The sequence below is a fragment of the Pectinophora gossypiella genome, chromosome 12 (genome assembly GCF_024362695.1).
Source record: "Pectinophora gossypiella chromosome 12, ilPecGoss1.1, whole genome shotgun sequence".
In the NCBI taxonomy this organism is placed as follows: domain Eukaryota; kingdom Metazoa; phylum Arthropoda; class Insecta; order Lepidoptera; family Gelechiidae; genus Pectinophora; species Pectinophora gossypiella.
In genome coordinates this window covers 8,041,418-8,069,404 of record NC_065415.1, presented here as the reverse complement: position 1 = coordinate 8,069,404, position 27,987 = coordinate 8,041,418, and the positions used below count along the sequence as shown (strand labels likewise).

The 27,987-nt window shown below is 39.9% G+C and overlaps 2 protein-coding genes across 5 annotated transcripts in view; one reads left to right on the top strand and one right to left on the bottom strand.

The window, feature by feature from the left end:
• LOC126371131 (proto-oncogene tyrosine-protein kinase ROS) overlaps positions 1-20,512 on the top strand; it is a 48,053-nt gene extending 27,541 nt beyond the window's left edge. For 2 of the 3 annotated variants that reach the window (XM_050016341.1, XM_050016339.1), the window contains exons 3-38: positions 7,190-7,249; positions 7,327-7,417; positions 7,689-7,909; positions 8,228-8,476; positions 8,730-8,877; positions 8,955-9,074; positions 9,155-9,491; positions 9,567-9,791; positions 9,865-10,266; positions 10,346-10,440; positions 10,550-10,688; positions 10,780-10,981; positions 11,071-11,260; positions 11,338-11,456; positions 11,633-11,828; positions 12,581-12,747; positions 12,970-13,157; positions 13,528-13,744; positions 13,947-14,216; positions 14,302-14,507; positions 14,644-15,473; positions 15,563-15,703; positions 15,784-16,018; positions 16,098-16,294; positions 16,375-16,510; positions 16,606-16,739; positions 16,953-17,168; positions 17,428-17,567; positions 17,650-17,814; positions 17,887-18,081; positions 18,193-18,412; positions 18,487-18,584; positions 18,663-18,772; positions 18,981-19,144; positions 19,471-19,524; positions 19,707-20,512. In XM_050016341.1, coding sequence (XP_049872298.1) covers positions 7,372-7,417; positions 7,689-7,909; positions 8,228-8,476; positions 8,730-8,877; positions 8,955-9,074; positions 9,155-9,491; positions 9,567-9,791; positions 9,865-10,266; positions 10,346-10,440; positions 10,550-10,688; positions 10,780-10,981; positions 11,071-11,260; positions 11,338-11,456; positions 11,633-11,828; positions 12,581-12,747; positions 12,970-13,157; positions 13,528-13,744; positions 13,947-14,216; positions 14,302-14,507; positions 14,644-15,473; positions 15,563-15,703; positions 15,784-16,018; positions 16,098-16,294; positions 16,375-16,510; positions 16,606-16,739; positions 16,953-17,168; positions 17,428-17,567; positions 17,650-17,814; positions 17,887-18,081; positions 18,193-18,412; positions 18,487-18,584; positions 18,663-18,772; positions 18,981-19,144; positions 19,471-19,524; positions 19,707-20,116 — 7,182 coding nt within the window. In that variant the 5' untranslated portion in view covers positions 7,190-7,249; positions 7,327-7,371 and the 3' untranslated portion in view covers positions 20,117-20,512. The remainder of the gene's footprint in view (positions 1-7,189; positions 7,250-7,326; positions 7,418-7,688; positions 7,910-8,227; positions 8,477-8,729; positions 8,878-8,954; positions 9,075-9,154; positions 9,492-9,566; positions 9,792-9,864; positions 10,267-10,345; positions 10,441-10,549; positions 10,689-10,779; positions 10,982-11,070; positions 11,261-11,337; positions 11,457-11,632; positions 11,829-12,580; positions 12,748-12,969; positions 13,158-13,527; positions 13,745-13,946; positions 14,217-14,301; positions 14,508-14,643; positions 15,474-15,562; positions 15,704-15,783; positions 16,019-16,097; positions 16,295-16,374; positions 16,511-16,605; positions 16,740-16,952; positions 17,169-17,427; positions 17,568-17,649; positions 17,815-17,886; positions 18,082-18,192; positions 18,413-18,486; positions 18,585-18,662; positions 18,773-18,980; positions 19,145-19,470; positions 19,525-19,706) is intronic. The other variant, XM_050016340.1, reaches the window with a different exon arrangement.
• Positions 20,452-27,289, bottom strand: LOC126371133 (smad nuclear-interacting protein 1). 2 transcript variants are annotated; one of them, XM_050016342.1, is made up of 12 exons: positions 26,811-27,288; positions 26,623-26,716; positions 26,401-26,544; positions 26,207-26,317; positions 25,960-26,048; positions 25,800-25,881; positions 25,620-25,706; positions 23,588-23,650; positions 23,170-23,409; positions 22,495-22,689; positions 22,000-22,214; positions 20,452-21,698 (listed from the first exon to the last, which is right to left on the bottom strand). In XM_050016342.1, exons 1-12 carry the CDS (start codon positions 27,178-27,180, stop codon positions 21,451-21,453), a joined length of 1,938 nt encoding a protein of 645 aa, XP_049872299.1. In that variant the 5' UTR covers positions 27,181-27,288; the 3' UTR covers positions 20,452-21,450. The 2 variants fall into 2 exon arrangements, with proteins under 2 accessions (XP_049872299.1, XP_049872300.1); XM_050016343.1 differs by lacking the exon at positions 26,207-26,317 and having other exon boundaries at positions 26,811-27,289.
• Positions 27,290-27,987: the final 698 nt, after the last annotated feature.

Genomic DNA, 27,987 nt, shown 5'->3' with positions numbered 1-27,987 from the left:
GCTGCTTAAACTTAAGAGTAAATTCTTAAAGTGGATGTACAATTAGCTCTAAGCAGTACAATTAATAATAAGCGGAATACTTAAACAATTCTTCTTGGAAACTTTTCTAGTAAGTAGGTTCTGAATGCTTATTGCACTACCCAATCTCGACGCCTACCCTACTGATCCCGACGCATCGAGCCCGATGGATGGGGTAGTCTGGTTTAGTTTGGGGGGATTTAGATAGAACGTTGAACCACACTATAGGTATATTACGAAAAGGTACACACAACGTGCAGCGTGGGAATTCGGTATATTCCACTTTTTAATACGTTTACTCCATATTCATGAAACCAGCAGAGCAAAACCATCAAAACAATGTTCCATACAACAGCGGAACTAAAACGAGAACGGCCATTGACGCGACAGGTGCATTCATGAATATTCTAAATATTTCACTCTTTAACCACGACCTTTGCACGTTAATGACTTTAATTTACTTGAGCCCTTAAATTAAATGCATATTTTAATATTAATGTCTAATACCTACATGGGCAAGTACGCTTTCGTATATTATACGACCCGAAACGCCCGAAACACAAACGTCAAACATATTTTAATTAATCCTTTGTGTAGTAAAATCTATTTTTTCATTTTTTAAAATGTACTTATTTTAATTTTTGACAGCCATTAGACGTTAGAAAAACAAATCGAAATCTTTTTAAATAAGTAAAAGGCTTTCACAAATATTTTTACAGGAATCGAAACCAGTGTTAATCGAGTGCTTTTTTTAAATTAAATTATTTATAATCTTTTTGTTTCTGCACTTTTGAACCATAAATATTTTTTTATTAAATAAAATCGGATAGAGGGCGATAATATACTGTTCTGGCTTGTATGTAGTAGTTTTTCACATGAGAACTTTCTCCAATGAAGCATTATAGCACGCATTCGTCTCGTAGGCGACAATTAGACGACAATTGAAATATGCGCGTCGTGAAGACGTTCGAGGGCTCTCTCCCATTAGCTAATCAACGCTGATTATGTTTGTTTATTTTTGGTTAAGTCTACTAATTCAAGTACCAATCTTTATCTGACTCTGTCACTTCTACTTAGTTATAAAACTCAGTCAGTAAATTTCGTTTAGCTACTAAAAATCTGTAAAATTTTTCGCCCTTTCTATTTTGTCGGCCATCTCATAAAAATATACTTCCTTAGATTGTATTTTTTTTAATACAATAAGCTCTCCGAAACTGAGCTTTAGTGACGTTAATGTTCAGTAGCTTTTAATTTATGAATGTAGATAACTTCAAATCGTCTTAAGAACAATTAGGCCTATACAAGTAATCTAGATCTAAAAATAGGCGAGTGCTAATTGAGTGCCAGACAGTTTCATATCAAGACGCAGCTTGCACCCAAACACACCTCTTAGGCTGACCTAGGCCCTGGACTCTATGGTATTTCCTGTTGTAAAGTGGAGGCAGCTTTTAATAGTCAGCATCAGAATTTCTGGATTGAATGAGGTGGCAGGCAAGACTGTGGTTTGGGTTTTAAAAGAACTTTTTATGTCAATTATTTGTTACTTTATTTTACTTAAGTACAGACGACACGACCATAACATAACTTCACGCCTGTTTCCCCGGAGAGGTAGGTAGAGACGTATAGTAAATACCTATTCCTCGCCAGCTATGTTTAAGTCCCATCAATAGGGAGCGAGCCTATTGCCCTTAAGCGGACATAAATCCTAGAAACCACGTGATAAACCAACAAACAAACACGGGAAAGATAAACCAGCAGCAATTTTTTTCTATATTTTTTATGTTAAGTAGTCTACATACAGTTACGATCCTCAGGAGTGACCGAAAGAAATTCAAATTCAAAAATATCTTTATTCAGTAGGTACTCGTAACATAGTTACACTTTGAATCGTCAATTTTTACATAACGAACGTCTCATCCGCCTAAAACTACTGCAGCTTCTCACAACCTGTATAGCCGGGGAAAAGAAGCTGCAAGAAAAACCTCGGCACAGGGCCCTAGACGTTCTTTAAAAAAATAAAAATAAACATAAAATATTGGTATACAATTGAGTAATTTAGCTGCCTAATATCAGTTCTCAGACAGTTAATCCCATGCATTCATGTCTTCTAAATAATCACTAACTTTATAATAACCTTTTTTGTAAAGTTTTTGTTTAACTACTGTCTTAAAACAAAAAACTACCTACACTAACCCGCAATGAGGCAGAGTAGTAAAGTAGGTAAGCTTCATACTACTTGCGGATGATTAACGGCCTCTGTGGTCCAGTGGTTGAGCGTTGGACTCACGATCCGGAGGCCCCGGGTTCGAATCCCGGTGGGGGCATATCACAAAAATAACTTTGTGATCCCTAGTTTAGTTAGGACATTACAGGCTGATCACCTGATTGTCCGAAAGTAAGATGATCCGTGTTTCGGAAGGCACGTTAAGCCGTTGGTCCCGGTTACTATTTACTGATGTAAGTGAGTAATCGTTACGTGAACCATGTCAGGGGCCTTTGGCGGCTCAATTATAGCCCCGACACCAGGTTTGATGAGGTTGGTATTGTATCTCACAACCCACACGATAAGAAGAAGAGGGGAGGCCTGTACACAGAAATGAGATATATACCTATTTGTTGTTTATGTGTTTACGTTAACAGTACTGATTTCGCCAGTTGCATAATCGTCTATGTTCATCATTCAGTAGTCTCGCAATATGGAATTTGACTCTGAACGTCCTTAACACACAATTCAAACACTTTAAAGTGAGAACGCGATGAATATGATAAAGAGCTCAGTTATCACAAAGAACTGCAGTCGGCTTCGCTCACTAATTCCTATTTCCTCATTAGCCGTGCGTCCCTGCGCCGGCGCAGCGCCCATTCAACATCCCTCCCCCCGCGCGGCTATTACCCCCTCACCCCCGCAATCCGTTGAGCGAAATTGCGACGAGAGCACTCAACCACAGCAAAGTGTTTTGATTTATTGTGCATTTATTGGACACTCGACCGACTGTGGCAAAGAGAACAAATCTCCTTCCTTTGTTGGCTAGATATTGTGATCTTTAATTTATAATATCAAATCCTATAAGCGTAGTAGATCAATGCCTATAGGAATTAGACTGACTCTAATTCGTGGCTTGAAGTTCAAGAGTCATGACGATCCAAATGTTAAATCGAAAGAAACGTTTATTATTATTATTAAGTGCTCTACGGTCACCTGTCAAAAATCTTTTGATGCCATTGAAAGCATCATTAAAGGACATAAGACATGTTTTCGTGTACTTGGAATTATTAGGGTTGACGCGTAAATTGTAGCCTTATCTCGCATATCGTAGCCAGTGGTAAGTAACCCAAATAAAGTTTGTTACCAAGTCAGATTTTGAATTTTATTTATAGAAATGAAATGACTAACGTAAGGTCGGCTGTTAGAGGCCAGCTGTACTCCATTGAAGAGCTGGTCCTCTAGAGGCGACGGGATGCGCCGGTGGGCCCCAATTTGACTGAGCATTATCCAATTGCTGTAGTCAAGTGGTTGGCGTGGGCCAACGCGTGACCTAAACGCATGCTTTTTTAGTTTCTAAAAGCACAAATTACGCCTATAAAAGTCCACCAGAATATTGATATTGTTTTAAAGAAAAGCCAGGTCAAGAATAGGTACGTCTAAACCAGTGGAGGAAGCGAAAGTGGTGTGTCAGCATCGTAGTATATGTGTAGAATTTCTTGCTCTGCATCGCCAATGAGAAATAATCCTGATCCTAGAATAAGTAGTGTTCTAAGTATTCTTCGCCCTTCAGAACATTTTGCTTTCTGTATATGTGGATGTCTCAAACATTGATGATTGAGGTGTTACTGTCACGCACACTTCATTACCTGGATGCATTGCTTCCGGTACTTATCTACTTAGCTAGATAAGTATATGTGACAAATACAGTGGAGACAATATTATATGAACAATTATTGAACGCAGTCGTTAAAGTATAGGTATCTAGTCTTACTTGTTGGCGCCAACATTTTTATCGCTCGTTAAGTCTTTAGCAGTCAATTTACGCGAAGCGTAAAACTAAGTAGGTATTTAAACGGCCTGAAGCACGCGTATTCCCTGTAAATACAGCTGATCAACTCGTGCAAGCTCTTCGTAATCTGTGTTGCTAAACAATTTGTGCAATTATCACACACGGGTTTATCACAGGTCAGCAACGGAGTTAGAAAAACACCAAGTTAATATTCCCGATGGCGCCTATTGACACATCAGTTCGATAACTTGGTGTATCATATATTAAATTAATTAAAAACTAAATAATACGTAAAACGTTGTTTTCACACTTTTACAGAGCGCCTTTGCGGGTCACGTTGGTGATATAGGTACCTAATATTATTAAATATCGAAGAGTCAGATAGACGAATTTTTTTATTATTTAAAAGCGTAGATCGCACACGTTACCACATAGCAACAACATAGCAAAGCGACACGCCTGTATCTCCGAACGGGTAGACAAGGTGTATAATATACAAACACCCACCTCCTCGCCACACACGCCACGTCACACGTTATCATAGGTAGTTATTTTATTTGTATATGAATATATTTTTTAAAGACATTAAATTACTACTTTTGGACTTGGAACGATAGGTTTTTCATCTGGGTGGGAAACTCCTTTATTACGTAGAAATACGTTAGGTTATCTACTAAAATCTGTGCGATATCTTTCAGGGATATAGGCAAAACAGCCGAAAGAAACCCGAATATTTTTCATACATATACCGAGTCTCAAAGAGTACAACAACTACCTACTACATAAAGAGAAGTTGCTCTAAGTAGCAATGCAGTAATTAACGAGTAAATTATCCGTGAGTGCTTTCACATCGCACTGCATCCGGTGTGCGCCCGCGCCGCGCTGCGCTTAACGCTCCCAATTGGACTTCCGAGCGTGTTTCCGAAATCGTCGACTGTCGCGCGCGCCGAGCAGCCATTGTTTTGTTATTACTAGCTATTATTACTAGTAATTTCTCGCACGAGACAGGATGCAGGCTAATTAGACACTCATTTGGTTACTTGTTTTATTAGTTTTATGTTTTAGATATACTTATTTTTGCGCGTGCCTCGTTAAAATATATGTAAGGACATACCTAACATTTTCTAATTATTATGTAAAGGATATTCGCTTCATAAAGTGTGACTGTTTTTTACCTTAGTAGATATAGTTCTTAATTGACGGTTTATACGTATCTACGTATCACCTTTATTTATTAAAGGATAGCGGCGGAAATTGTACATCATATATCTATTTACTGTCTCTAATATGTATCCTTTATTAACACAGAGGTCCGTAATATGGATTGACAAGTGGTCGTCCGTCAAACGCCAATGATTCCGCCGGAGGGCAAACTGGGCGTTCTGTTGTGACAGATATGGCGGAAGACACGCGTTAGCGAGGGATGCCCGCACTACTCACAACACCATAATAAATGATCCCAGTCCTCTAACATGAAGTGACATCATCACAATGTAAAACTGTCTTATATATCGAGATGTCAAATTAGAGAGGAGTTTTAATTATTCATCAGTTCAAGACTAATTCTCCAAGCGGAAGAATGCTATTAACAAGCTTCCGATTCCATTAAGGTCGTTAAAGAAACGAGTAATCACTTATTTGCTTTGGAACTAAAAACTTCGATAAATTCAAGCAATCCTTAGGTTAAAACAGCAGCCGTGTCAAAAGGTCGTCGCGGCGGATGATCTGCGTCATAATCGCGTCCCAGTTCGCTGATGGAAGTGCGCTCGCCGGGCGCGACCCGCAATTATATCCCCGAAACAACGGCACAGATCGCGCACACACTCATGCGCGTGTCCGTTTTAATTGTTATGCGCGTTGCTCATCTTGTTTGAATGGCACTTCATGATGGATTATATCTGCATGACGCTACGTCCTGCACTAAACCAGTTTTACGAGTACTTATCAACGCAAAACATTTTGTCAATCAACTCTTGTGTTGGGCCGTTTCTGTTGATAGTTGATGTCAAACAGACCAGCTTATCATATCACATGATGAAATCGACCCTATTTAGTTTAATTTTTTAATTATGACAAATTATAATCAACATGTTTACTTGTTTAGATACCGGGAATATTGAATAATAGCTCAGTGACATTTGATAGATAACTTCATTACTTAAACGAAGGACTCCCACCGAGATGTTAATTGAATTCGTCTAAATTTCGACACTATGATAAGTGTATCAAGTAGTTGAGTATGTGGTGATAGAATCGTTTAAATGTGCGGCAAATAGTCTCTACGTAGTGAATTACATTAACTTTGGTTTCTACTACAATTTAGGACACAGGTATACAGGTTGTATAAAGCTGAGAAGTAAGGGTGGGCAACGCAAGTGGGCACCTGCGCCTTCCGGCCAGTTTCCCGAACTCACCACCCGTAGAGGACACCGCTCGACCGTAAAAATCCGTTACAAATATTATGTGAACTTTCTTTCCCTTCGCAGAGATAGCATCTTGAAGAAAACAAGTCAAAATTGGAAGTTCTCAGGCACTTGAGCGTGTTATCTCCAGAATAATGTTTAGACGAACTCGCAACATGTGCGCGAGAGATGTAAACATAAGCAAATTCTGCTTTCTTGCGAACCAATCAGAAACACTTGAAAGCAACTGTAAATAAACCTGACTCCTACTTTGAACTTTTGGAAGTATCTACTAATTTCCGTCGGATAAGGAAATTAGAGTCAATTATAATGTGGTTACATTAAACAAAGAATATTGTAGAGCAAACGCTGGCTGCATAATTGGATCAGAGCCCGCACCATTAGTTGCTAATTGATGTAAATCATCCGGGTGTAAAGTGTAAAAACTATCTTGTCATCGCCTATTTAAAATTTCGTCTAATTATACTTATAATCGGACTTATGGTCAAACAGCCATCTGTTTTCGTTTAGCTTTAAAACAATCTGTATTATTATTTTGACACATTTATCGGGAACGTTAATTTTACGAATATCAATGACAATTACGCGGTAGTTTAATTTGATCCACCGTCACCCCTTTTTTCTTGCCCTATCAACTTCGATTAACCCCTGTTATTCATACGCTTCAACGTTCCGTGAAATTCAAAACTAGGCCTTTTTTGGAGTAAACTTAAACTACGACCACAAAAACTAACTGGATGTATTTGTTTACAGTGTACATTGGGATGCAGTTTATGGCAAGAAGGATTGGAGTTTTCGTGCCAAACAGTATGCGTAAGTACAAATTGTGTGTTCGCACAAATTAAATTTAAAAATACTGAAGTGTAAATAAAGGAAGTTAATTCTTTCAGAACGTCACGTTAGAGACTGTCGTGTCTCGTGAACTGTACTGTGTTATGGGATGCAACGAGGCTCTTAACACGTACTTTCAAAAGTTAAGAGGTGGGTACTGAATTACATTGTTTCCTTACTGAAAGTGTAAAATTATGAATGATTGGCATTGAATACATATTAAATGTGAAAACGATCTCATAAGGTTCTTTTTAATAATGAAGTAGATTTCTTTTACATTACTTTTATAAACAAGTAGTTTTATTATTTGTAAGATTTTTCTTGGACGTGCATCACTACTGAATGAAATGGAAATGCCTATAAGAACAACATTTAATCCATTTAATATTGAATCCAACTAAAACTGTTTTTATACCCTTAGAATTGATTGGCATCCCACCGGCACCAGCGCTCGTAGCGGACAGTCTGACCGCTACATCGTTGTCTCTAGTATGGGAACCTCGCATCCTAGGCAATCTCAGTTACCTTGTGCAATGGCGATACGAAGAGCTACCTGGCAGTTGGCAGTACTACTCTAATGCCAGCCACTCAGACCGATCCATTATACATGTGGAAAATCTACGACCTTATACGAAATATCGGGTAAGATGTGAGAACATTCGCCGTAAATAAATGTATTTTATGTTTGAAGACCCTTTTAGCCAAGTTCAAGAATCTTTAAGTCCAAAGTCCTTAAGTCAACTTAAGAGATTTTACGCACTATCAACACCATGGATAACTAAGATGGCATTTGAAACTATAGACTTTATGGATTTAGGGACTCCTTGATCATTCTTTGTATTATTATTCAAATTTTATAACCCTTGTAAGCGGACCCTGTGGAAAACGGGATAACGCTAAGGAGATAGAACTTTTGTTTTCATTACAAAGACATATTTTCATAATCATTTTTTTTTTCAGTTTCGGGTAGCAATTTTCCTCTCCGGCCACAGCGGGATAGGAGAGCCCGTGTACTCCGCCCCGTCAGTAGTTATCTCCACATTGGAGAGTGGAAAACCAAGCTCGGCACCTTCAGCTTTGCGTGCCGCGGCGCCCGATCCCAGTCGAGTGGCCATATCATGGGAACCTGGCGCGTTCCCGAACGGACCTCTAATATCATATGTGCTAAGGCTTACTGACACCCAGCCTAACACAATTGATGCGTTGGAGGTAAGTTTTAGACCTAAAGAAATTCTCTAATAAATAACCTTGATTTACGCACTCAACTCTAGAGGATAATCTCAAAGTTTAATCCTTATATTCTATTTTTAAACCATTTTCAAATGATTTTCACTCTTTCAAGCTGATGACTAAATATAAATCAAATATCGATCTTACCTTATCTTATTAATCTTCCTTGGTGCTTGATCCTTTACTTGGGCTATTGCGTCTTCATACTCCTGATCTTTTTTTTTCATTTCAGGATATGCCCGCTTCAAACAACACTTTGTTCTACATGTTTCAAAACCTGGCACCGGCACGAGAGTATGAAGTATCGGTTTCTATGCGTAACTCAGTCGGTGAAGGTCCCAGAGCCTATGTCAGAGTATCCACCCCTCCTTTACCTACTGGTAGGTTGTATCACTTTACTTTTCATTTGATTCGAAACACTTTATCGAAATATTAATAATCGGTGATATGTTTTCAGTGGTGCCAAGTGAACAACCTATTTTGATTTTGGGCGGAGAACAAAACATCGTAGCGGCACCGGCAAACGATATGCTGTCTGATCCTGTTGAGTTATACAGCACTGAACATAAAATCACAGGTAAGGAGATCGGAGCATCACATTAAAAATCAAGAAAGTTTAATTAGATATGTACATAGTTAAATATTAATTTATTTCAGGTGTGGGCTTGGATGTCTCCAGCGATTCCCTCTTCGTGTCAGTTTCAAATGGATACGTCTACCGAAGCTCTTTATCCAAAAAGAACATTCCTGAAGCTATTCTTACACCACAAAACATATCCTACAAACCTTTAGATTTGTCTGTCGATTGGTTGAACCGCCATCTTTACGTTCTTGGGGAGGTTTATTACACTCGAGATGCGAATTCATCGAACGCAACCTTGTATTCGATATGGGAGATACTAAGATATGATTTCGATGGAAGAAATCAGGTTGTGGCGTTGTCGGGCTATTTTAATTCCCGACCGATTCATTTCGAAGTTGATGCTTATAACGGGTAAGTAGAGTATCCTATCAAGTCTAGTACACGATCATGATCTTGAACTTGTCATTAATAACAGGTATCTTTCAGGTATTTATTCTGGGCACTTCGAGGCGTAGAGCGTGGCGGAGGGAGTGGCGGGGGTTTATACAGACTGGACCTCGCAAATATTTCCAATGGAGTTCGACATGATGCCCCTCCAGAACTGATCGTTAGAGATGCCCACCTAGGCGCCTTTACCGTGGACCATGCCGATTTCAGACTGCTAGTTGCACATTTAAAGAAAAACACCGTACTTGCTGTTTCTTTAGATGGGTACGTTTAAATATAAATTGAAAAATGTGATGATTTGATTCTTTGTCAGTTTAAACAACAACCTTATTTACAGGCGTGAAGTAGCAGATTTTCGAAGCAACACCCAAAAGCCAATGTTCCTATCAACACGTTCAATAGCATATGCGAGTGGCTTATTCTATTGGACAAATGGCAAAGAAATGCTTACGGAAGAGTATCACGCACAAAGTGACAGCTACTTTCATAACGAATATCCTTTGGCTTATAACACGAAGACATTGCAAACGAGACAGGTGCTGGTAGCTTTAAGAAGTTGTCAGCCAATCCCAGTACCCGTGAATCCACCTATTGGAGTACAGAGTGTGATGGGGATAGAACGAGCGAAAGTTTCGTGGTCTCCACCACACTTGTTGGGTCATCAAGGAAGTGGCGCTTGGCAGCAATGGACATTCCATCTCCAACTAACTCACGCTGATAGTGGAGAAACTATAGACATGTATGTATCTCTTTTAACCTAAAGTGATATGCAGTCGTCAGGTAAAATATTAATAATATCTAATAACTTTTGTTTTCAGTAAGAACATAAATGAGTCCACGTTTATTGTTGAAGACTTGAAACAAGACGTTGAATATGTCATTAGAGTTGCGGCAGTGACCAAATCTGGAGCAGGTAAGTTGTGACAACAATCTTTCATTAAAGAAATAAGTACAAAGTTACTTACATTACTTTTATTTTATTTTTTTTACATTTGACTACTTCTTCCCCATTCCTTTTGTAGGTCCGTGGTCTTCGGAATTTGTAGGCAAAACATTAGCAGCATCACCGACTACTTTAAACAGCACATTAGTATGGTCAGGTCCTGATGGATTATTAGAAACCGATTTAACAGGAGAAAAATTAAGAACTTTGATCGACAGGTAAGATTTTGAATTGAACTTCTATAGCAATAAAATGTTGTTCAAACAATGACATCTTTCTAGAAAATAATTAACACTTTACAAATTGCAGGACCTCTCTGAAAGACTTCCACATAACGGACATATCTTGGTATCGTGACAAGCTATATTTGGTAACCAACGCGTCAACAGTCATGTGGTTCAACACCACTTCTCATGAATCTGGTCTGATGTCGAATATGGAAAATGTAGGAAGTTTGGCAGTAGATTGGGTTGGCAAAAAGATTTATTGGTCTAACCCCACACAGCAATTGGTAAGTGAAAAATATAAGTACTCAATTTTTGGCATGATTTCTAAAACGTGGCAGCAGGCGCAGTAGCTAATAATCTACGTTTTGTGCAGATTACTCGAGGAAATTTCGACGGCAGCAATCGAGAACCAGTACCGATTGTAACGGTGGCGAAAGAACTGACTATTGACTCTTTGGGAGCGTACATCTATTGGAACACAGGCCACGCTGTAGAAGCTGCAAGATTGAACGGTGAAAACAAGATGGTTTACTATCCAGCTCAACTCTTCAGTGGTAAACAAGGTAAAGAGTATCCAAGCAAATAGTAAAATTGTAAGTAATTTCAAACAAAAAACGCAATTTAATCTTCTTTCTTATAGTCATGGGTCTAACAGCTGACCTGGAAAGGAAATGGTTGTACTGGCTAGTGCGAAGTTACGATGGATCGGAGCTGCATCGGGCACCGACTGCTGATCAAATTACCAACGGCATCTATGAGGTAAGTCCTTCGATAGTTTGAATTTATAAGTTAAAATTGCGCAATTTGCTCATTGTTCTTCTGGGTTTTGTTTTAGCGGCTACATTGTTTACGTATTTTAAACGACTTCAAAAAAGGAGGAGGTTCTATGATCAATACACTGTACGTATTTTTTTGACTTCAAATATTATTCCCAGATCTCCGGTTCGCTGGTGACGCGTCTAGCAGGCACAGCCACATTGGGACCGTTATGTTACTTCAGCGGACGATTAGTTTGGGTTGAAGACGCTTCCCGTGCTGTGGTGTCAGATCTGTATGGCCGATACACGGCGGACCTCGTGCCTAGAGTCCACGTCGTAGCTGTCAGAATACCCGCACTTCATGCTGACAGTGGTAAATTTTAAATCTATTCTTTAATTTTGTTTCACACATACTTTTACACGACAAGTACCCTAATATGGATCAGGGAAAGACAAGAGGAAGAGTCAACATTTCATTTATTACAATTTCCTACTCTGATATTATATAGTAACAACATAATATGAGCTATTCCCAATTGGGCTAGTCAGAGTCGCTTCAGCGAACTTTCTGTTAGTTGGATAATGTGTTATGTTACAATTACAACAACATATACGTATAATGTGCGTGTTGCCAGTGATGACCTACGGCAGTGAGACGTGGCCGCTTACTATGGGTCTCGTGAGGAGGCTCGGTGTCGCTCAGCGGGCAATGGAGAGAGCTATGCTCGGTATTTCCCTGCTCGATCGAATCAGAAATGAGGAGATCCGCAGGAGAACTAAAGTCACCGACATAGCTCGAAGAATTGCAAAGCTGAAGTGGCAGTGGGCAGGACACATAGCGAGGAGAACCGATGGCCGATGGGGCGGAAAGGTTCTGGAATGGCGACCACGTGTCGGACGACGCTCAGTGGGTAGGCCCGCTACAAGGTGGACCGACGATCTGGTGAAGGTCGCGGGAAGCCGCTGGATGCGGGCAGCGCAGGACCGATCGTCGTGGAGATCCTTGGGGGAGGCCTATGCCCAGCAGTGGGCGTCATACGGCTGATGATGATGATGATACGTATAATGTGTTATGTAATGGTTTTTAAAATTTAGAAATATCTTACTCAAGTTATTGGTTTTCAGAATCGCTGATAGCCATTCCGGAGACAATCAACTCGTCTTCTATAACGGTGGTGGGGGAGTCACACAACTTCAATGTCACTTGGTCTCCGGCTACCAACGTCAATATCAACAACAGTAGCGTCTACTATGACGTCAGCTTGCACTTCGCTGGACACTATAAAATTGAGGTATATGGCGTTTTATTAAATACAACTTGTAAGTTCAAGAAAATGGATCCAAGATTGATATAGGATTAAAAGTGCAAAGAGGTCCATGACTGGTCTGATATTTACGATACATTTTTTGGTGATATTATATTATATATAATATGGTGGTAGCGATATATTGGATGGTGACCTTCTTCATAAATGTATCTCGAGTGATTTCAAAACGTATTTTTCCACTTTCAGAAAACCGTAGACGTGCCATGGGTGGAAGTGCGAGAGCGGTCACTAGGACCGTATACTGCGATGGACGTGACAGTCCGCGCTCACACGCACTGGGGCGGAGGCGCGGCGGCGCGGGCGCAACTGTACTCGCCACAAGCGCCGCCCTCGGTACCACGCCGGCCTAGAGTATATATACAGAGACTGCACAGGTAAATTAATAAGATTAACTTTTTCGGAAGTTCTATATTTTTTAGTAGCCTCCGTGTTCTCCGATTTGGAAGTCCGGATTCGATTTTCGATGGGGATATTGTCTAAATCACTTTGACCCATTGTTTAGTTACAACACAGCAGACTGAAGCAATGACTGTTCGAAAAAATAAGATAATTCGGTGCTTCGGAATGCTCGTTAAGCCATTGATCGACTACTAGCCCAAACACCTGTACCAAACCGCAATTAATCAGCGTGGTGGAGTATGCTCTTTATCGGCTCCATGAGCTTCTTCCTGTTATGTTACTCCTATTGGAAAATTCTTTTAATTGCATTCAGGGCCAAAATGTAAGTGAAATATTTCGTTCCAGCGGTGGTCCATTAACAGCGATATTCCGTTGGGAACCGCCGGCGCAGGCTAACGGTATCATCCGCGGCTACGAGGCGCAATGCTGGACGCTGCCGGCGGCGGGGCGCTCGCTCGCACTGCCAGCTAAACCATCTGCCTGCGCTGACGCACAACTGTCGCCGACTCACACGCAGCTCATGCTTAGAGACCTTGTCAACGGGTCCACTTACTTCTTTCAAGTAAGCAATTATTCGTGGTAAACTCGTATAATATTATATGATGTATTTTTTCGGTCCATACACTAGCGATATTAAAAGAAGATTGAAGAAGCATCAAAACGCCCTCGAGTGGTAATGATTGACCATTCCCACGCCAAGAAAATGACAGATTTTACAGCTGATCTGATAAATTTTAATATACGTGTTATGTTTTTGTATTTAGGTCCACGCTAACACAGACGCCGGCTTCGGTCAATACTCAGAAATAGTATCAGCATCACCTGATGGAGTCAATCCTATCCCGAAAGTATTGATATCTTCACAAGAATCCATCAAGATAATAGATTTAGATTCCGGAGAGAGCGAAATTATACCGAAAAGCACAGGAATACCGTTGGATTTTACAGTTTCCATTGAAGAAAATATTGTGTACTGGGTCAATAATTTAGAAGAGGTGTTCTCATCCAGAATCAATGGCAGTGGACATTATAAGGTAACGCATAAATCTTATAATAACTATTAGTAATAGGTGTAAGAACTGTAAACAGTTGATAAACAGTTGACGTTTATTTTTACAGTTGGCGTCTATCACAGATACAGCAACAAGTATATGTGTGGATTGGGTGGGCCGTTCCGTGTATTGGGCTCAAATGGAGATGACATCGAGCGAAACTTATGTGGTGTACCGAGCTGACCTGGGCATCCCCAACACCCGACCGCACATCTCACGAATGTTCGCTAGGAGACAACCGATTTACAGTTTACAAATCTCACCTTTACAGCGGTAAGACACATGGAATTACTTATTATTACGTAAAAAATAATACTCTTTCTTTTCAATATGCGAAATCTTGAGAAGAAATCAAATTCCTGTTTCTTATCGATTTACGAAAAGCTATCAATTTGAGTCTTGTTTCCAGATCATTATTTTGGTACGAAGAGAGTACCCACCCGGGATTGGGCACCTTAATGACAGCAAAAGTTAACGGCTCCCAACTAAGGACATTCTTCAACAACACCGGAGAAGACAGTGATTCGCGAGAGGACTGCACATGTCCAGAAAATCCTCAAGTGGCGAGACCATTCGTTATAGATATGACAAGTAACGACAACGAACTATACTGGGTGGATCCCTGGGTACACCACATCGTAGCTGCGGACATGGATGGATGTAAATGTCGAGTTATATTCGACGCAACACCGAAGAAGAAATACGGCTTCACCCCCAAGTCGATAACAGTAGACAGCAAATTCGTCTACTGGTTCAATTCAACCGAAAAAGTAATCTTTTTTACCAATAAAAATAAAAAGTCGAAAGTAGAACAGTTTAAAACATCTTACGGTTATAAAATTATGGCGTTAGACCCAGGTAATCAACAGTATCCGCCAAAAGATTGTTTATACCCAGACAGAACACAGAATATTCACCCCAAAGTAACTTCTACATCAGCGAACAGTATTTCTTTGCGACTACCAAAGCTTGACAAGCCTAGTAAATGCAAACATTTGGAGTACGAAATGGCGGCAACAGAGTACACGATATATTACCGCTTGCAACAGAAAGATTCACTGACATGTGACAAGGAATCATGTCCATCCATAACTACTACAAGTACAGAAGTGATTCTTAACGAATTAAAGCCGTTTACAAACTATACCGTAATGCTCGAAGCAACTAATTATTACGCAAAGCTTCATGAAGTCAAACCTATCGTTGGTTCATCTATGGTACTGCACACTGCTTCGGAAGGTAGACCATGGTCATATTGTTATTTAAATATTAAATACTTATTTGTAGAATTATCAAAATAATCGAGCATCTACTTTCTTTTCTTCCAGCACCTACGGCCCCAAGGAACGTGACTTACTCGGTACTTAGTCCAGTGCTGGCTCGAGTTGAATGGACGCCTGATCCTGGATTATGGTACGAACTTCATTGGAGGACCGATGACTCTCCTTCACTGTCACATAAGTTAAAAGGTATGATTTCTTTAAATCCCCCGGTCTCTGTTTGATTCTTTGATTTGTACAGCATATTCATGTATTTTTTTATGTTTTAGAACACAACACGTTCGAAGTATCAGAAGGTCGCAGCGCGAACATGATTGGTTTATCCCCAAGCACAGTATATACGGTGTGGGTCCGAGCTCGGTCAAATTACAGCGAAGTATCGGCTGATTCAGAACCATTTAAACTTCGAACGTACCCGCCCCCTGCTCCATTGGCACTGAAGAATACTACTGCTTACGAAATGCACGTATTGTGGCCACCGCCTACATCCTACACCACGCACAAGTAAGTACTAAGAGATGAAGAAACGTTTTTGTTTAGTCACTAATAAACAACAAATTAATAATGACAACTTTTCCTTTAGATACCAGGTGGAGTACACAGAAATTGGTCTTTCAACCGTTGTTTGGAAGTTCTGTACGCATAGCGGACATGGTGTGTGGAGAGCTAGTAACTTGCGACCGAAAACTCGCTACCGCTTCCGTCTTCGCCTTCAGTACGTTGTTAATGGCCCGGCGTACTATTGGCCACATGACGACAAATTCACTTATGAAACTTTGGGTAAGAGGATCGATTCCATTTCTCTAGAAAATTGAGGAAATGTATCAACGCAAATATGTATAAACTTATTGTAATTGCAGGAGATGTACCCGGCCCTCCTGGGTCGCTAAGGGTAGAGGCAGTGGGTGACAGGGTCCTACGCGCTTGGTGGTCCGAACCTGACACAAGAGGAGCGCCTATAGAGGAGTACCGAGTTTGGGGAAGACCCCAACACAGGTAAGTACCAAATTTACTTCTGCTCCTCATTGTTTTATGAATGTACAAGAGGAGGGGTAAGGTAACATAAAGAATCATCACTATTATTTTTTCAGGATAAGCTACGTATATGAAAACGTTACAAAGAATATGAGCGAAATGTTGCAATCGGATCTCCCAGCAGATTTGGATAAGGAAACATTGACGCATATTATACGTGAAGGACTTCATCTGCTACACAATGGGACTGGTAAAATAAAAATCAATACCTAGATATTAACGAACTCACATTGTGAGACTCTCACTTGTTTGCTTATATTAGGACATGTCTAGCTGTACATATAAGTAGCTGAGTCTCGCCTTGTTAGGGTCACCAGATTTCGGAGACAAGCCACACGAAAAGAAGAAACAATAAACGTGGACAAAAAGTTAACGGTAGCCCTAATAACTGAATTTCCCACAGAAACGTACTGGTTGATCGGCGCGGGGGAGGTATCGGAAGGGTATGTGGCGCGAGTGCAAGCGAAGAATAGCTACGGCTGGGGCGCGCTGTCAGCCGCGGCCGAACTTGATGCGGCGCCGCTAGCGTACGCTGCGAGGCCACACCCCGCCGCGCTCGCTGTCGCCGTGGCCGCACTCGCCGCGCTTGTCTTGACCGTCGCTGCTGCTGTGTTTTATAGTGAGGAAACTGAATATCTAATTTGTGTTCATCCAATGAGGAGTCGATTTACATTCTTGCAATAAGTCTTGAAATCTTCTAACGACTAAAACTTGTGACGTTGTATGAAGAGAATCATGATTTCTTCAGCAAACTTTACATGCGTTAATTAGATCAACTTGACTTGCATGTTCTGATCAACGCATACATTAAATATTGAATTGAGACATCTTGAAGAGTTCAATATAATTCACAATATACAAATCAAATGTTTTTACAGCTTATAACAATCGGACTAAGAAAAAGGCTGCCATGGAAAATCAGATGATGACTAACGTACCCAGGCGAGGACCCGATGTTGAACTGGCTACGCTGCGACAACTCCCAATTAGACATTCCACTAACATACTATACAATCAGGTAAAGAAAAACAACTTTTTCAAAGGTTCTTAGTTCCAAATTTTTGGCTCCATAACGTAATAATAATGATTCTTCTTTCCAGGGAGTACATTGTCCATCGGACGCAGAGCTGGCGAGCTTGCCACACATTCGCAGAGAACAGATCACTCTTACCAAGTTTCTAGGGTCTGGTGCGTTTGGTGAAGTATTTGAAGGCATTGCCAGACAAATTAACGGCAGCACTGTTGACACTAAAGTAGCGGTCAAAGTAAGTATTCTAAACTTGGTATAAATGAAATAGCATTCGCTTGGTTCTAAAGTCTCGAACATTTCTTTGTAGACTCTGAGAAAAGGAGCAACGGAACAAGAAAAGACTGAATTCCTGAAGGAAGCGGCATTGATGTCCAACTTCAAACATGAGCATATTCTGAGACTGTTGGGAGTGTGTCTGGACAATGATCCCAACTACATTATCATGGAGTTGATGGAGGGGGGCGATTTGCTCAGTTACTTGAGGGCAAAACGCGCGTCTCTGGTAAGATGTACAAAATTGCAGCTTAGATTCTGAAACAGTGTGGGTAGATGCAACACTGGCTCAAACATTTGGGAAACCTTTCGCATTAATGAACGTTTCTTTTCTTTACAGTATACCCCCGAGTCACTCACGCTCCTGGATCTCCTCAACATGTGTGTGGACGTCACTAGAGGTTGTCGGTATTTGGAAGAAATGCACTTCGTACATCGCGACTTGGCATGCCGCAACTGTTTAGTCGCACACCGGGCAAACGGCAGAGTCGTCAAAATCGGAGACTTTGGTTTAGCTAGGGATATTTATAAAAATGACTACTATAGAAAAGAAGGCGAAGGTACGTTTGGACACGCCACAAGACTAATAAATAATTGTCATCTAGCAAATTGACTTATAATAACGTTATTTCAGGTCTTCTGCCAGTTCGGTGGATGGCAGTGGAGTGTTTAGTAGACGGAGTATTTTCTTGTCAGTCCGATGTTTGGGCATGGGGTGTGCTCTGCTGGGAGGTTGGTTCTGTCTATTTAATCTACCTCGTAGAACCATTTAATTTTTAAAGTTTTATTAAACAATATGTATTTGCTCAGGTTTTATCCTTGGGCCAGCAACCATACCCAGCTCGGACAAATCGCCAAGTCCTAGGGTATGTCCGCGCGGGAGGCACACCTGATCGACCGCCTAATTGTCCCTCAGTCTTGTAAGTATTCTTTCTTTTTTCTTTTATAGCACTTCAATATTCCCTGTAACTGTAACTACCCACATCAGATTGGAGCTGGTTAGCGATACAAACAGTCAGTCAGCCTCTTCCTAATCTCAATTTCGAATACATAGAAAATTATCTTTCGTCTGTAAGTTCCAAAAACTGAGGCTGCAAGTTTAAAGCATAATCCTTTATTGTTATTTAGTTACGAGCTCCTCCAAAAGTGCTGGAGTTACTCCCCGGACGGGCGGCCGTCGTTCCGGCACTGTCTCGAGGTGGTGACAACCCTGCGCGACAAGACATCGCCGAATATAACGCTCACGGCGACTCCGACACCCGCGCCGCACTACCTGACGCTTCTAGGTGACGGTAAGTTCACACATAAATAGCCTATATATATAGTTTATAATTCAATATTTTCATCACATTGAAATAAAAGCGGGGGAAAATAATATTTAAGTGGATGTTTCGGCATGCCTAAAATATTGCATTTCTTTACAAAGAAACGATTTCATTCTGACGATATTTTTAGTTGGGCTAAAAATGCCAGAGAACTTTACGAGATTTATCAAAAATATAATTGCATATAGTTTCATTAATTGCTACTGTCAAATTGTAGCAAATTTTCAACATCATTGTACTAATAGCATTGTCATATAACTAACATGTATGCATTGTGCATGGGCCGCATGCAGACGCCGTCGACAACCGCACCTACCTGCTCGACGAGAATGACAACGCCTGCTTAGGTTCGTTTCATCAACATTATCTATAGTAATCATTGCTAGACTTTTAGCACTAAACAAACACACGTTATGTAATAACCAAAAGCTACTTAAATGTATAAAATTCTGGCTGCATTTCATCATTCATTTACATCTATCGCAATATTGGTCCTAATAATGATTTACTAATCCGATTTCAATTGCAGATGAAGATTTCCCTGAACAACAAATGGAGCCGTCACATCTGCTACCGCAACGGACGCCGAAGTACCTGGAGCTGATGTATGACAGCGATTCGGGTGCCGGCACTGTGTATGACGGGTACGAAATCCCGCGCGCACCAGTTACGTACCTGCCGTTCTCACGGCACAGTATAGTCGGCGTGGCGCCCAACAGACTGATCAAGCCGCCCATATACAGGACGCACTCCCTGCGCACACACACGCGCCCCCCGAACGCCACCATCATCCCTCTACGGAACGGTATCGTCAAGCGAGCCTCCCTTTGCGAGACCATACAAGACACATTCCCGCGCGACTCGCCCCGCCCCAGCTCGTCACGAGAACGCTCCATCGATCACGATATCGACAAACACGTTTTCAAGACTCCATTTTAAACTGTGATATTGTTATTAAGCGATTTATTATACTTTGTACATTACTCCACCGATCCTCAAGTCTTTTTACTTGTGAAATATTTAATTATTTATTTTATTAGATAGATGTAAATATTCGAATCGATGTACATATTGTAAGATAGATGTATTGTGTAATTTGTATTTAAGGTTTTTTAGCATGACAACTTAACATAGAACGTGCTTGAAAGTGAGAATCAAATGCTAGTTATAAATACGTAATGACAAACTAAAGATAAGTAGGTATTTTGTCTCTCAATAGCACGACTTCAGAATAAGAAACGCGGTTACGCTGAATGCAAGTACAACAAAAAATATGAAGAAAATATAATGCATTTATTGTAAGCAATTCCTATTTAATTAAACGTTTTATCTTGATTATGTAGTTTCAATAAAAACACTTCTGCGAAGAGAAGGAAGAACATCATAGTTCAGCTACAACTAACGTAAATAAACCTTAATTATGATAACGTCAAAATATTCTAGTTATTACATTAACAATAAGAAAATGTCTACTATACATAGTCCTATGTACAAAGTAATCTTATTAATTTGAGGAACTCTATTTACTATGTCGGAAGAAATTATTTTCATCCGCTAATACACATAAGGAAAAATAAAATAGAAATACAACTCTGTATCTGTCCCTCAAATATTTTAAATAGTTACCCCATATTATTATACTAGTATATTAAAAGAGGGTCTAAAATAAAATAGGTTTTGAAGAATGTCTGCAGTTATAAACCACTGAAAAATCTTTTCATAATCAGTAAGTAATTTAGTACAAATTACACACTACAAAATACGAAGCCATCATAACATCGAGAGGTTTCTTTTGGATAATGTTTCACTATTTTAGTTAGCGACTGTCACTGTTATCAACTATATAAATTTCCAGAACAATCAGATTTTAATCTATCCAGCTTAACCTATTTTATTTTCGACTTAAAAGTATAAATCTACGTTACAGGATAGGCACGGATACTGAACGCTGATCTTTATTTGCTCAGTGGTTGAATTTCGCATCTGTTTAGCTGGTATAAAGTAAAAAAAGATGTGCGAAAGGAGTGTCCTAATTTATATGTCACACATTGTGCGCAACCTATACACAGTCAAGCGTTCAAAATCTGTACCCATGTCTATAACACGTGCGAATTAACTATATCCCCTTTCCGAATGTAAGCCTGTATGAATTTGCGAGGCGTCTCGGTTCCCGCGAGTGGATACTACGTATCTCAAACACTACATTACTTCATCAAAGTGCCTAGTTGATTCGCACGGGTTGTACTAGATAATTAGACATAAATATGTCTAACCTATTCCCCGTCCTCGGCGACCTCCTGCTTCACTCGCTTGTCCTGTTTGATCTGGTCGGTGGTAGTAACAGCAGCACCTAGTGTCGGCTCCTGGTTATCGTCGTCCTGAGCGTCGTCCTTGCTGTTCTCATGTAGCAGTACATACTCGCGCTGTGAGAACCCGAACTTGACTACATCGCGCTCCAGAAGCTCTACGTAGCGCCTCGGCTCTATCTTCTTGTTGTTCACAAATGTGCCGTTTGCCGAGTCTGTTGAGGGAGACGGATTGTTAGTAAAAGATGTTCATTTGCTATACAAATTATGTGTTATATGGAAGTTTTTGCTAGAAACAATCTTAACGTTTTTTTTCTAGCTAGTGTCGTGTGTGTCTGTGTGTGTGTGTGTGTCTAGTGTGTCAGGATCGAAGCAAATGGAATTCTGTAGTCTCTGCTTACCCTGGTGGGAAATAGGCGTGAGTTTCACTTCAATGAAGCAACATGATAGTTTATACTGCATGTGCCCCCGGTCGAGAATGAGTGTGTCGTGTGTAGGCTGTGTCATGTGCCGTACCCAGGTCGATGATGTAGGGCCGCACGCGGCGCCCCTGCGAGCCGTCCGGCCGCGTGAAGGGCGTGGCGCGGTACTGCAGCGCGGCGTGCTGCTTGCTGACGGAAGGGTGCTCCAGCATGATGTCCACCACCTTCTTGTCGCGCCCCATCAGGAACGCTGACTGCCGGTGGATGTACAGGATCGGCAGCGCCTTATCGCCTTTGAATGGGTAGAACCTGGAACGTAAAGGGGTGGAAACAACTATTTCTAAACTCTTGCGATAAATTCGTTTCGCCGCGCGCGATATCGTAACCGCGCAGACCGTTTTTATTGCCGTTTTAGATTAGATATTGTTAATAACGTGTTACCATAGCCCACCATTTGTAAGAAGGAACGATAAGTAAGAAAATGCACCCGAAAACCACCTAAAAATAGTCCATCAGTCTCGGTTTTTTTACTAGCATCATCTCGTTTTTCACGGAGTCGGTTTAGTCTCACGAAGGAAAACCTCCTTACCTCCACCTCCTCTTAGGTTGTTTAGCGTCATCAGGCTCGGTATACTTGATGACCACTCCATTGACCGTATTGGCGTCTGCGGTCAGCTTGCCTGACAGACCGAAGTTCGGCTTCTCCTTGTCAGCGGCATTGGAACCTTCCTTCTTCACTTCTGTCTTGCCCCAGCTGTATTCCTTATTGTCCTCGGGACCGAATCTGAGCATATTAAAAAAAAACATGTTTTAATTGTAATACTTATTTTAGGTGGAGATCAAAAATGAGTTGTATAAATGCGTAAGTTACTTATAAATGTGCTAGTTAATTTACAATCTCTTTTCATTGCGAAAATGTAGTTAGAAAAAAACAAATTATAAGAAATATTTTAACAATCACTAGACTACCTGAGAAAAGCTAAGAAAAACTCCTTATAAATACGATACATATAACGAGTCGGAAAATAACAGGCCTCAACGTTAACGACATTCTTGCCCATAAAATGGAACAGTTGATCATACTAGTGATAGAACAACACCCTGATCGCCTTTCCTTACACATGGCGGCAATTAGGCTCCAACCGATTGTTAGTAAGGTACTGTACAGTTAGCTCGACGGTTATAGGCGGCGATACGGTTCACCACCTACGATGGACTATCTCAATTGGGATAGTCGTGAGCTTGTTATGTTACATGTACACACCTGCTCTTGCGTTCCCGAGGTTTGGGCTCCGCCTTGACCGGCGGGCGCTCGTCCCCGCGCGGCGGCCGCTCCCGGCGCGCGGCCTCGTGCGGCGAGCGCGCCTCGCGCTTCGGGTCCCGCACGTCCCGCGCCTCGCGGCGCTCGTTGCCGCGCCCCTCACGGAAACGAGGCTCCTCTTCTTTAACCTCCGGTCGCCTATTCCTCTCCCTGTAACGGTCTTCTGGGCTTCTAGAATTTTCCCTATAAAGTTTCAATACAATGGTTAAACTCTCAATGATCCAGACTTACATCTCTTATTGTAGATAACACTGAATATGCTAAGCCGAAGAAGCTAAGAAAAAGAAGCTAAAGCGTCATATACAATGCCAATTATATAAATAAAGAGAAACAATGAACTTGGAATATAAGTAAAATTCACCTTTGTGCTGGCATAGGTGGCTTGTCCGGTCTGGCAGGCCGCTCGCGTCGCACCTCACGAGTCCTGCAATTGATAAAATACAACATCAACAGGAGAATAACTCGTCACAACATTTACACACAACACTTAGACTAACTGGTAATAGGAAATTTTCAAATAGGGTTTTTATAAAAGGATCATAACTTCTGGTTAACAATGAAAAGTATGCGTCTCTAATGTCTTTAATTAGGTAACTTCAAGCTGACATTAACATGAAAACAAGATGCATATGTTTCAAAATTAGCAAGATACTAATTGTAATGGTAGATGAATTTACCAATTCTGTAATAATAAAAATTAAGTAATATAACCGGTATAACATCCTCGAGGATTCATTATTTTGCCACTCCGTAAACAGCGTACACTTACCGTTACTCTCGATATATACGACGAAAAGACGGAGATACTACCTAAGAGGGTACATCCAATCGTGGATTTATCGTCTTTACAAAATAGTTCTAAAATTACACATGAAATTTTGTAATTTTATTTGCGATTTAAAGAAAGTCGGTTTTAGCATCTTATTAGATTTGAATGTAGTTTTTAGATATTCTTCTTGTACATGTTTAATTGCACAATCAACTAGTAAAATAAGGAAATCAGGGAATGTAATTAAATCATAGGATTGCAAGATTGTTTTCCCTTAGTTTTAGTTATTTTCTTAGTCTTCATTGTAATTACAGTTCACTCAACATTTTCACCTTCTGACGTTAGATGACATATTAATCTGTGCATCCAAACATTTTCAATCAAATCCTTTGGAGTAGCAGCAGCTTTTGGAGTTTGCGTACTTCAACTAAAACATTTGTTGTTTCTATTCTCTTGAAACACATAATTTATACAGCAAGGAGCTCCAAAACTTGAGCAATTTTTCTTGTGGTACCACAAAGTATGGTATTCTATCATCATCATGTTTGTGTCTTACTTTTTCTAAAATAATAAATATTTATTTTTCTGTTTCATATATTTTTCTCCCTTCGGTTCTCTGGCTCATTATACTTTGTTTGGCCATTATAATTTACTTTTCATTAAATCATTACCATCTATTAACTTGAAACGCCATCTTTGTTGAAAATGATATCTTGATAGATATATTCAATATTTAATCTGAAAGGTTAATCTGGTGCTTCTAGAAGGTCTGTATTACATCAGGTCCAAGTTGTATAGTGTTTCTGGATATGATTTACTCTCTTCAACACAAAGGATATAATCCATATTGGATGTTAACTTCTATATCTTCTTTGAATAAATATAGTTTTGTTTGAGTATTTGCTTTGTAGTAATAAGCATCTATAAATTCTTTAAATCATTGTTATCCTGCTACATGATGATCCCTTCATCTCTCAAGTGTGTTTGCCATTCAATGAGATTCAGTTTCATTAGCAAAGCTATAAAACACTTGTAAAGAAAACTTGTATGTTTTCTATTCGAATCAAACACCGTTGTTTTGTTCTACCAATCATACACAACACTTGTAATGATATACAAATGTAATAATATCCATTATTTCAAGTGCAAGACTGCATATGTAATCTTTTCAAGCATGGTGACTGGATACAACAACAGTTAGTATCTGACTTGACAAAATAAGTGATTGTCAACCCACTTCCTGGGTGACTCCCTCAAGGGAGTCTAATTTCCTTTCACAGAGTCCAACATATCTCTACGTAGTCACACATGCCTAGACTGACATTCATTTAAAGTGCAACTAGTAAAAAACCTCAGTAACCGCAACACGTTCTGACCAAAGTCATTATAATTTTCTGTAGAGATGTCACTGTAAAAACAAATACAGTCATTTAACGGAGGAGCACCCACCAGGCTGACGTCAACATACATGCAGTTCCTTATAAATACATTTCATTGCAAGTTATACACTAGTTTAACAAAACCCTGTTTCATTAACTACTAACACAATACATTACTTTAAAATGATACAACAGTTGAGCGCAAGAGTGTTCATTGTATAAGAGACAACATAGTAGGTACATACCGTTCTGGAGAAAACTTCTCTTGAAATCTGTCCCTCTTCTCTGGATATTCCCTTTCACGGTAACGGTCTTGCTCTGGAGGTGGGCGTCTACAGACAATAAATACATTTATTAAAAAATACAATTCATTCATAAAAAAAGTAAATAAAATTTACAATGTTGTTGCCATTATTGTATTTTACCTCTCACGATATTCCCTGCCATCATCATAGTTTCTTTTAGGTCCTCTTTCTTCATATTGATTGTATCGGTTATGATTGTAACCTAGAATAGTAGATAAGTCATTATGTCAACGTATAATCTAAATAATTTCAATTAATAAATTTATATTATACTACTAACCTCTTGTATCCTCTCTAGGATGGTATGTTTCCTCTCTTGGTCTTCCATGATACTCCTCAGGTGGCCTCCTCTCTTCATATCTCTGATTCCTATAAAATAATTTAATCATTACCATCAACAGATAATTAAGTATAATGAACAGTACAATAATTGAGCAATTATGTGATGAATTAGTGACATAATTAAGGGACATATACAGTGAGATAAGCACACAAACATGAACTATATCTAGTACAATAAATTGTACCTTCTATATTCATCATACTCTCTCTGTCTCCGACCATAATCTTCAGAGTCGTTATAAGGTGCACTTTGATCATACTTTGGTCTATAGTTTTTGTCTTGATTTGATGCATATCTGCAATATATTCAGATTTAATGGACTATTGTATAGGGAATTTATAATGTAGGTAAGTAAAATAATATCCCAATAATACAGACTTGTAGGTGCGTTCTCGGTCATACTGGTAACGTTCTGCATACTGATGAGATCTTTCCTTGCTTGAACCTCTGTAGAAGCGTTGTACTTCACGTTCACGATCGTATTCTGGTTCGTCGCCAGATCCTGACTGACGATATTCTCTCCTAAAATGGCGTAAAAACTTTAAGTATGTTGGTTAGACATAATCAATATTCCATTTTCTAAATAGGTATAATACATACTGGTAATAGGTGCGTGAAGGCTGACTGCCCTCTTCCGATGAAGCACGACGCTCTTTAACAACACTATTTAGACGACGCTCAACGTGTTCTTCGTCTGTAAAACAAATTGAAAATATTATTATGATTTCATTTACTTCACCTACTTACATGCATGGCGATAAAATACCACGATAACACATTATAATCACCTTCGCTTGCAGACGAACTACGCGCTCGCTTTGAATGTTTATGTTTGTGTTTCCGTTTCTTTTTGGACGATATTTCACCCTCACTCATAGAAATCTCTTCCACAGAAAGACTTTCAACAGAATCGGTACGCCTTTTCTTTTTCCCATGCTTCTTCTTCTTTTTCTTGTGCTTACGTTTCTTTGTACGTTTTTGGTCGTCAGAATCGCTTTCTGAATCCGTGGAATCAGCACGTTTTCTTTTCTTCTTGTGCCGGTGTTCAGATTCCGAAGAATCATCACTTTCACTTCCAGAAGTACTACTCGACTTAATACTTGCATCAGACTCTTCTGATTCTTCTGAAGATGACTGATGCCGTTTCTTAGATTTCATTTTACAGAAAATTATAAATCCGCACTGTCTGAACAAAACACTGTGAGACACTATCCACCATTAGCTAGCATTAGCACACGAACGAACGAACGAAACGAACGTGTTACCTACGAAAAATAAGGCGTCACAATTTGACAGACGATAGCGGCTTCACGCTCACTTCATGCGAATAAATTTGAATGAGTGAATGATTTTTCGTTTTAGCCTGGATATAAGGATTTTGGGCCAAAGTGTTGCCATTTTAAATATTTACCACTAGTCAGCGTTTAAGAAAACGCTAATTTGAACCGGTTCTTATAAAAAGATAATTTACTTTCATTTGTCTATGATTTTTTTTTTTGGGGCTTTTTGGCGGGAGGCGGGAACGGGACAGTTGCTTTCTTCATTGAATAATCTAAATAATTAATACGAAGTGGTGTTTTGTGGTTAATGATCGCATTAAGTTAGTCGGAAGACATTCGCGAGTGTTATTATATTGGAGTATTCAATAAACAAAGTGTATCTGCCTATTTTCGCTTCGTGTCAGGAAGCCGCTTCATAACTCAAAAGTTTATGCGGACTTTTGAGTTAATTCGTTTGGGGTTCGGAGTAGGAGTCTACTCCGAGGGTGGGGGCTTAGGTTTCATCATCATCACCTTTTATCATTTCATTAATCATCAAGAAAAAAAATACGTCAGACATGGCTGTATGGGCATAGTTCCCTTTGCCTTACCCTTCGGGGAAAACCAAACCAAAAAAAAAAATGTCTATGATTTTTGACATATGTCTGTCATTCATCCATGTCATCAAGAAAAAAAACGCGGGAAC

What these genes read in the sequence shown, in the direction of transcription:
- LOC126371133 (XM_050016342.1), bottom strand. Translation starts at nt 27,180, where the DNA reads ATGAAATCTAAGAAACGGCATCAGTCATCTTCAGAAGAATCAGAAGAG. An exon ending in GAGTATGATGAATATAGAAG is followed by an intron (nt 26,049 to 26,206) that starts GTACAATTTATT and finishes ATTATTTTATAG; the next exon opens with GAATCAGAGATATGAAGAGA. An exon ending in GGCAGGGAATATCGTGAGAG is followed by an intron (nt 25,707 to 25,799) that starts GTAAAATACAAT and finishes TATTGTCTGTAG; the next exon opens with ACGCCCACCTCCAGAGCAAG.